Source organism: Monopterus albus, unplaced genomic scaffold (assembly GCF_001952655.1).
Source record: "Monopterus albus unplaced genomic scaffold, M_albus_1.0 scaffold43.1, whole genome shotgun sequence".
Classification (NCBI taxonomy): domain Eukaryota; kingdom Metazoa; phylum Chordata; class Actinopteri; order Synbranchiformes; family Synbranchidae; genus Monopterus; species Monopterus albus.
The window spans coordinates 1,724,271-1,733,183 of record NW_018127923.1 but is presented as its reverse complement, the minus strand read 5'-3'; the positions used below and the strand labels follow the sequence as shown (position 1 = coordinate 1,733,183).

The 8,913-nt window shown below is 38.9% G+C and overlaps 1 protein-coding gene across 1 annotated transcript in view; it reads right to left on the bottom strand.

Annotated features, from left to right (window-relative positions):
* kcnk18 (potassium channel, subfamily K, member 18) overlaps positions 1–7,311 on the bottom strand; it is a 13,856-nt gene extending 6,545 nt beyond the window's left edge. Inside the window, exons 1-2 of the mRNA XM_020599902.1 lie at positions 6,975–7,311; positions 6,580–6,702 (exon numbers count right to left, since the gene is read on the bottom strand). Of these exons, the coding sequence (XP_020455558.1) occupies positions 6,580–6,702; positions 6,975–7,260 (409 nt within the window). The 5' untranslated portion in view covers positions 7,261–7,311. The remainder of the gene's footprint in view (positions 1–6,579; positions 6,703–6,974) is intronic.
* Between the last annotated feature and the right edge of the window lie 1,602 nt (positions 7,312–8,913).

The following is an 8,913-nucleotide window of genomic DNA, read 5'->3' as shown; positions in this document are numbered from 1 at the left end:
GAGAGGATTTTATGTCTATCAATAAATGTGTCTAATCTGTTATTAAAGAGTTTTTCCAAGATTTTTGAAAACTGTGACAACAGAGAAACCGGTCTATAATTTGTGAAGTTGTGCTTATCCCCAGATTTATACAATGGAATAACCTTTGCTATTTTCATATTATTGGGGAACTGACCAAGTCGAAACGACATGTTAAAAACATGGGTTAATGGTTTGCATATCCCCTCGATTGCCCATTTAACCATTGTCATACTGATACCATCACTATCACTAGATGATTTATTACCACATTTGTTCACTATCTCTATAATTTCCTTTTCAACTATGGGCTTCAGAAACATAGAACTCATGTTCCTTTCAATTGTATTGTTATTTATAATGACGTCTGTACATATGCTTTTGGCTAAACCAGGACCAACATTCACAAAAAGCCTATTAAACTTCTCAACTACATCCTCCAATCTGTTGACCGGTGTATCATTGTCATTAAAATATTGAGGGTAGTTACTCCTGCTGGTACTGTTTCTAATCAATTTATTTTATATATTCCAAGTACCTTTCATGTTATTTTTATTATCCTCTAATACTTTAGAGTAATATTGTTTCTTACATATCCTCAATAACGCAATTAATTTGTTCTTATAATGATGATGGATGATGAGAAGGAGTTCATCCATTTTATTGGCTAGAGAACAGAGATCCATTAGATGGATAGATGGAAGGTCTAGGTCCCTCTCTATCATAACTTAACCAGGGGCCCTGCTCTCTTCCCTTGGCAGCATTTTCTCCAAAATCCATAGAGGACTGCTGCTCCTCTGACCAGAATGTCCACACAACTTTTTGTAATATCAAAAATTGGAAAAAGGGTCTTTGAAGTAAGTTGTCTGACGTTTGATAGCTCTTCTGTGGTGAAGGTAATGCGGGATGGGTTGCAGAAGTTTGAGAAACCAAGAAAAAGCAACAAACACATGAGAGAGTGCACTACCAAGGCAGCCATACGTGGTGCCATGATCGCATGGCAACTGACTTCCTGTTTCTTTCTAAATGTTTAGTTTTTATTTGTTCATAGAATGAAGAATTTTAATGTTTAATGCAATATTAGAGTTGCTAACACCATTGTACAGTGTAATTGATGTAAGCAAACTTGACAGCAGGATAACTCATTTGATATACATCTGTTTGACAAATAATCATTTGGTGACAAACTGGACTGCGGTTGGAGCGGGTTTACTAAGTGAGGCAGTGTTGTTTACTGTTTGCACTATGCACCCATGTTTGTACTCGCTGTATTCTCTGACCCTTTAGGCAGGCTACTCAGAAATGTCAAGCCAAAAATCACTCGCTGCTGAATAGTCATGGGTTTAGAATTGTTTTAAGATAGTCCTAATAAGTCAAATGCAGTACATGAGCACTTCCCAGTGTTAGGTATTTTTAGTCAGATAGGTATTGGTTAGGTACTTGTTGTATTAGAAATGTCTTTAGTGTAGACAGGATGTCTAGCTCAGGCTGTTAAATGCTTACTCATTTCCATGAGTTACTCCAGGTTGTTTATGTTCAAGGATAATTAGATAGAAAGTGGCTATATGATATGTTTAGCCGTAATCTTAATCATAATATCTTCCTAGGCTTAATGTCCGGACATGTCCCTGAATGTCCTGTATGTTCTTAGATACACACCACTTAATCAACACTCACACACATTGATTTTCTCCATGTTTTGACTACTGCTACGGTCAGCTGTAAAGCTGGCATATCAGGTGACGCCACGGTTTGACGTGCCTGTGTAGAATGGGGTTAGCCCAAACCAGATATAATGTACAGGCCTGTTGGATTCAGGGTCTCTTCATCGTTCATTTGCCTGCGCGCAGTTTGGAGGTGCAACATGCCTGAGCGTGTAATGTTAATTTTTACCTGTGTTCATGGAATAAATCAGCACTGTTTTGTAGTTACTTGGACTGCTTCATTTCTCAGAGTCCGTATGGTAAAAAGTACTGGGTACAACACCAGCTATGCTAAGATGTTTCTTCTGTCTGTGAATAGACCACTGGCCCCACAGAGACTAACATGCAGAGGCCATGGGTCCATCAATCCTCAGTGATTCCATCCAAAAACAGCTGCCATCTGAGCATGAGACACACAGGCCACATAAGGAGAATTCTTTTTTTAGCTTGTTACACTGCTATTCATCAAGTAATGCAATTATTTTCTCTTGAACAAGGTCCAGAGCAAAGTTTCACAACAGGTGCTACAACAATATCATGAAATTGTTTGGCTTCTTATAGATGATTCCTAATGATGTTTGGTGAGTGAGTGCCATGATCAGAATAAAGGTCTTCTTGACCTACACTGTGGTCCACTGCAAAATGTAATGACCATTTTCACAAAACGTCTCTGTAGCTACAGTATTTATGTTTATTACATATGTGATGCATCCTCATTTTCCTCTAGAACCACCCTCAAGCCAAATTCAAGTTGCACATAAACTATCTCAAGACAGATTTTGATTTATTTTCTAAGGGGATAGCAAAATTAATCAAATCAGTAAAATTTCTGGACAAAACTGATAATATAACCTGAACATTATACATTTTAGACCTGTAACCTTGTTTTTGATTTAGGGAAAACTGAAAGAATTTTTTGCTGCACAACAACATTCATTCTGGACAAAATTTACCAAAAATGTTTGACTGGAATGTGAGTGAATATTTTAGTATTTGTTCAGTGCTGCAGACTGTAAATGGGATAAAACAGCTGTGCTAATCTAACAGCCCGTGTGCACAAGTCTTTTCACCTGCACTTTTCAGTTGTCAGACTTTATCAGTGCTAGTTCTTTCACGCCGGTTTGGTGCATCTCTGCCTTAGGATTGTCTGTATGCCCATGTCATAAAACTGCAGGTCATAAAACCAAAAGACTGAGCTGAAACATTAAACATCTTTATGGAACTGAGGGGAACTGCATAGTTGATGAAATTCTTTGTTTTCATCACTATGAGAGACACCTCTCACTTTACATACAGTATGCTCATTTGATGCAGTATTACTATAAAAAGACTGATTACTGCAGCAGTAGAATTCACTAGCACAGCTTTACTCCCATAGAGATTATCATTTGTCCATGACTGAAGAATGCTCAACCTGAACAGCAGAAAGTGTTTAGGCAACTTTAGATATCACTTCTCCTGATGCTTACAATAATAGCTTCATCAGCACAAATTAAATGTTTAATGTTTGATGCATGTTTCCTAGGAAAGTGAACCAATGTTTTCAGTAGTTGTCATGTGTAAAGCACAGTGTTGTTATGAGAAAAGACAGACCTTGTGTCATATACACATGGTTGACTGCTTAGAACACACTGACTAAGCCACAGCAAGCATTTATACTGCCAGTCAACACCAATACAAAGAGCTGAGCACAGTCATTAAAACCAAAGCGCACCAAGCCATAAGAAACAGAGAGCACCATGGAGAAGAATGACAGGTCCATATTAACTCAGTGTCACATAGTCTTCTTTTTAAAGGCATAACAAGTGCTGCACTTTCCACTGCAGGTTGGTCATTTGACCTCAGGGTCAGAGGGTGCATAGTATGTCACACAGGTTTTTTCAGTACAGCTAAGAATATCCTAAAAAGCTATAACTGCATGTTCCAAATCACCAGGTATTCAAGCCCAATGTCAAAACAAAGCTTTAGGAGATATTATTTACCACGAGAACGGTTGTTGGTTTCTCAGTCCATCGCTTTGGTCCAGACATACAGTACATCTCAATATCTGCTGTAATTTTGTACAGACATTCAAGATCCCCACAAGATAAATCCAAGTGACTTTGGCCACCCTCTGACTTTTTATTTTTTACAAAGATTCACAGCACATGGGGTAAATTGAAGGGATCCTGGTAATCTGCTGACTTTTTGTCAAGGGCCACCAGGGGGCCAAGCTCAGAATGTGTCCAGTGAAATAGCTCAACATTTTCTCAGAGGACTGACACAGATTTGGCACAGTTATGCTTCACAGATGATTCCGGTAATGCTAACCTTTCCTTACTGTTAAGCAATGCAGACATTTATGTTTACCAAGGGATGATCTACAATAACATCTCTTTTTATCTGGCACAATCATCAGGTCTGAACTTTGATACATTCAATACTTGGATTTAAGACAAAATAGCTACAAAACCGATGCCATTCCCATTAGCTCATGAAACAATTATAATTAATTTATGGGAAATCATTATAAAAAAAAATGTAAGGGGCATAAAAAAGGATCCTTGTAGTACAACTTCTCAAAAATAAAATGGACATACATAATATTATCAGTGACCCTACACATGGCCTCTGTGACTATAAGCTGATGCTGCCAAAAGTGTGTTAAAGTTCTGTTTTTAAAACAAATATAAGAACATCAGATATTATTCTAGAAGCCATTAGCTAGAGAAAACACCACTAAATCATCAAAGTCAGCAGGGTTCCTCTTTGTGGTACATTTCAAATGTGTACCAAGTGTAGTGTGCACAGGGAAGCCAATATGACCACATTTGGTAGTTTTTAAAATATTTGAATCAAAAAACTTTAATAATTGTTGCAAACTGAAATGCTGGACATAGGCAGAGCAGAGGCCATTTCAGCCACTTTAGCCTAGTCAGACATAAATGACACCATTATTAGTGGACATTCTAACTGACAAGTTTTTAATTTATCATTGACAAGAAAACGATAAATTGTCTTGTCTTGATAAAAATTACTTGTGTCCTTTAACATAAATGGCATGAATGATTTTTTTTAGATATACAACAGTTAATTTGTAATCTGTCAGAATGCAGGTTTTCTCAAAGCCAAATCCAACTGAACCCTGCACCCCCTCACTGGACACTGTTAACAAAATATACAGCTTCATATTGCTTTAAATGATTCTGTGCAATAAACCTTTCTGTGTTTCCATGCTAATCTGAATCACATGGTGTATATTGTATCCCCGGTCATTTTAGGTTCACTTAGGAGTGTGGGTGCATGCCTATATTTGTTCGTTTTTATTTTTGCTTGTCCTGTAGGTGTGCTGGCCCAGTAAGAGTGATATATTTTTTTCTCTTGCTCATCATCTTCACCCATGATTCTGCTCCCTACTTGGAAGACCAAAAAAATATACATGTGGCCCAGTTTTTGTGGCACATGAGCCCCTGGTGGGGCAGGAAACAATGCCTTCTACTGTGGCAGGCCAGTGGTGGAGTGCTGATATGCCACAGGCCAGAAAATATACCTAAGCATTACTGAGACATCATGCTGTCTTCTACGCCCTACTTGCATATCAAGAAAATGCCACCATCAGTGTTTTTTTTGTATTTTTGAGGCCCTTTTTTATTTTATTTGCAAATTAGCCCTGTGATGGACTGGCGACCTGTCCAGGGTGTACCCCGCCTCTCGCCCGCAGCTTGCTGGGATTGGCTCCACCCCCCCGTGACCCCGTTTGGGACTAAGCGGTATAGCAAATGGATGGATGGACTTTATTTGCAAATAGTAATGTGAAACTGTGCACTGGGCAAAATGCTGTGGTATGACTCATGCTGTGGGGGGATGTAAATCTGTTTATACAGTCACACTGTGGGGACTTGACGGGGCAAAAAGCAAGTCCCCAAAATGTAAATCATTAATTAGGTTAGAGTTAGGGTCAAAACTCTGTGGTAGCACTCAATAATAATGGGCTCCTTTAAGCAGCTAATAGAGTATCTGAAAATGATTTCTACAAAGCAGGGCAGGCTGCAAAAAGATAATGCTTCCAGTCTGAGGGTTTCACTACAATGTCAATAAGAAATGGCACTTAATACCTTAAATGCTCACTCTCTTAGTGAATGTGGAAGTCAAAGCAAGATTGAGGTCCAGCTACACTTTCAGAAAAAAAAAAACAGTACATTTACCAAACAGGCAAAGAAAAACCTTCATATGACTGCAGAGAAGCTATAGAAGGTTATGGCAGTGTTTCATTCTACTCTGCAGTATGCATTGTGCTTAAACAGTCTTCATGAAGAATTGTCAGAAGGAAACTTTACCAGTGACCAGCTCATCCAAGAGGCTTCATCAGTTCTGACTGACTGGTGTTGAGCAGAAGATATTTATCCCCCTCGCTGGTGTTTCAGTCCTTTGAAGTCCAACAATGTCCCTTAATGACTGAGTTGTTATAGCCCAGTATCAGTGAGCGTCGTTACCTGTCTTTGAATCCTCCCCTGTCGACCGATGCCTATTGTCCTGGTGGGAAAGTTTGGGCAGAGATCTCAAGGAATATTGTTGGCCATCAAAGGACTGAAACACCACCAATGGGGATAAATATCTCTGGCTCAACACCAGTCGGGCAGAACTGGCGAAGCCTCTTGGATGAGAGGTGAAACGTCTTCGGCCTAGAAACCAAGTCCAGTTGATGTTTTTTTCTACGTTTTTCAGTTTACTATGACCTGGATGATTGAGAATCTGCACGTACATCAGCTCCCTTTCCTTTTAAATAAGATCTGTCTATTTATACAGTATATGTATAATCTGTGAGTTCAGATAGATAGATGATAAAGTATAAATAAATAAAATTTGTGTGTTGTCTTACCCACAGTTGTGAATACAGTGCAGCAAAAGAACAAGGAGCCAGAAAAATTCCATCTCTCAGGACTCTGGAGCCATATGGACTTGAACTCTTTCATCTTATTCTTCAGTTGTGTGCAGTTGTTATCTGAACAAAGAAAGAAAACGTTAATGTACAGCAAATGAATTATAGGAGCAATGCGTTTTTATTAGTATTTAAATATGGGCTTAAGGGGCTATGCCAAGGAAGAATACAAACCTATATCCAGTTTAATTCATCAGCATTTACACAAAAGTCAGGTTGCCACAGATTTAATAGAGCAACATAAATATGGCTAACTAAATGTAGCCTAATTGAGATATTCTAGTTTTGTTGAACCGTGATAACAGATGGCAATCTACATAAACACATAGACTTACTTGTGCAGTTCTGGGCGATGCTGACTACCTCGCCCAGGAACTCCTTGTAGTCCTGCTGGGTAGACTCGTCTCCTCCTTCGATTTTCTCGAACATGAACGCACCGAGCAATGCGTATGCAACGAGAAGCAGACACAGCAGAAGGTGAGGAAAGAGCCGCCAGAGACGCGCTGAGCATTCTCTGAAATCGGCTTTAGAGATTCCCTTATTAAGTGCCACAGACATCCTCCTCATCCGACTTTTGGACCTCAACCCCTGTAGCCTGTTGGATAGCGGCTGTGCGTCCATCAGGTTAGCGTTGTGCTCCAGCAGTGTGTGTTAAGGCAGAAGCGTTATTGACTCTGTAGCCTATCACTCCCCTCTCTGACTGCCCGGGGTCCTTGGAGACCCTGGTGGAGGCTCTGATAGCCTTCATAAACATTTACACCACAGCGGAAGTCTTGTCATCAAACCCAGTGAGGTTTTAAGTTTTATCCTGGCAATCCAAGTTGTTGTTAATAATGAACAAAAATAAATTTCTTATTTATTTATTTATTTTTGGCCTCTCTTTATATGTCAAGCATCCCAGCAGAACTCCAGCTGGATGTCAAGTAACAGTAACTCCAGATGACTGTGATTTCTCAAAGCCTGAACTCCAACAGTCTTCATATTAACATTATAAGGCAGATTCTATGATTCTACAGCAAAATGACAAAATGATTGTGGGTTATTTCAAACAACAGTTGCTATATATACTTAGGGTTATTATACACCTCACAGAAAATAAAACATAGTCTTATCATTTAAAGCTGCATTAACTAAGATTTAGCACAGATTCAGACAAATCAAGTAACAAATTGTCTAGAAGTGTTTTTTCCCCTGGTGCACTAACCCCACCCCCATGTTTATTTCTTGCCTTCTGTAGCCAGTGTTGTTAAAATCCACACCACAAAAGAGTGTGACAAAGAATGAGACAAAATCAGGGTTAATATCAGTTTAGCATGTTGAAGATGGAGATCATTAAAAGCATGCAAAGCACTAAAATCTGACACAGATGTGGCTTTCTTCTTGCTAGATGCTAAGTACAGTAGCTGGCTAACGTGTATATGTCAGCATCATTAGCAGGCTGATGTTAGCATTTCAATTTTGTACTTTGTATTGAATTACTCTGGTTGGAGTCATTCCAACTGACTGCAACATTAGTGCTTTGTTGTCCAATTAGTGGAAACCGCACATTTTTCTGGATTAGAAAATGAAGTCATTTTGCTAACTTTTTGGTTTTGGTCCAGTTTATGTCAGACATAACACTGCAGTCCATGTAGTATTTTAGTGAGAAGTTGTCTAAACTTACGCCATCAACACACCTAGAAAAGTGGGGAGTAACATGAAAATTTTCTTCTTTTTTTTTACATACAGTACAATTCATGGTTATATGTGTCAAGTATGTAAAACTGAATGCAATGCGATAGCGGCCAAAACATTAGTACTGTATCAATATTACTGGGAAAAAACATTCCACTGTATAATTTGCCTGTTACTGCAGATAGATCCCCAACAAACAACGTTAGACATACATATGAATATCGTTAAAATGTAAACCTCTTTACATTGTGTCTCTGCAATGCCACAGAAATCCACAGGCTTTGCACCACTGTAGATAGCCTTAAATCAGCTTGAACCACTGTTCTTTTTGAAGTCCCAAGTTACTGCAAAAGCAGCAATGCATCTTTAGCCCCTAAAACAAATGGTCTTAAAAAACGCAGGCAATAAGTGCTGCAGGATTTTTATATTTACTGAAGCATGTGAGGGTCAGTGTTGAGTTAGAGAACAACTGTGGCCTACCTATATGCCTATTAAAAATACAAAGACATTATAACTGGCTGTAGTAAAAGTTACCCTGTATACTGCAAACTGAACCATGCTGGGGTTAGCACATTTACATTTGTAGGGGGTGGACATCCA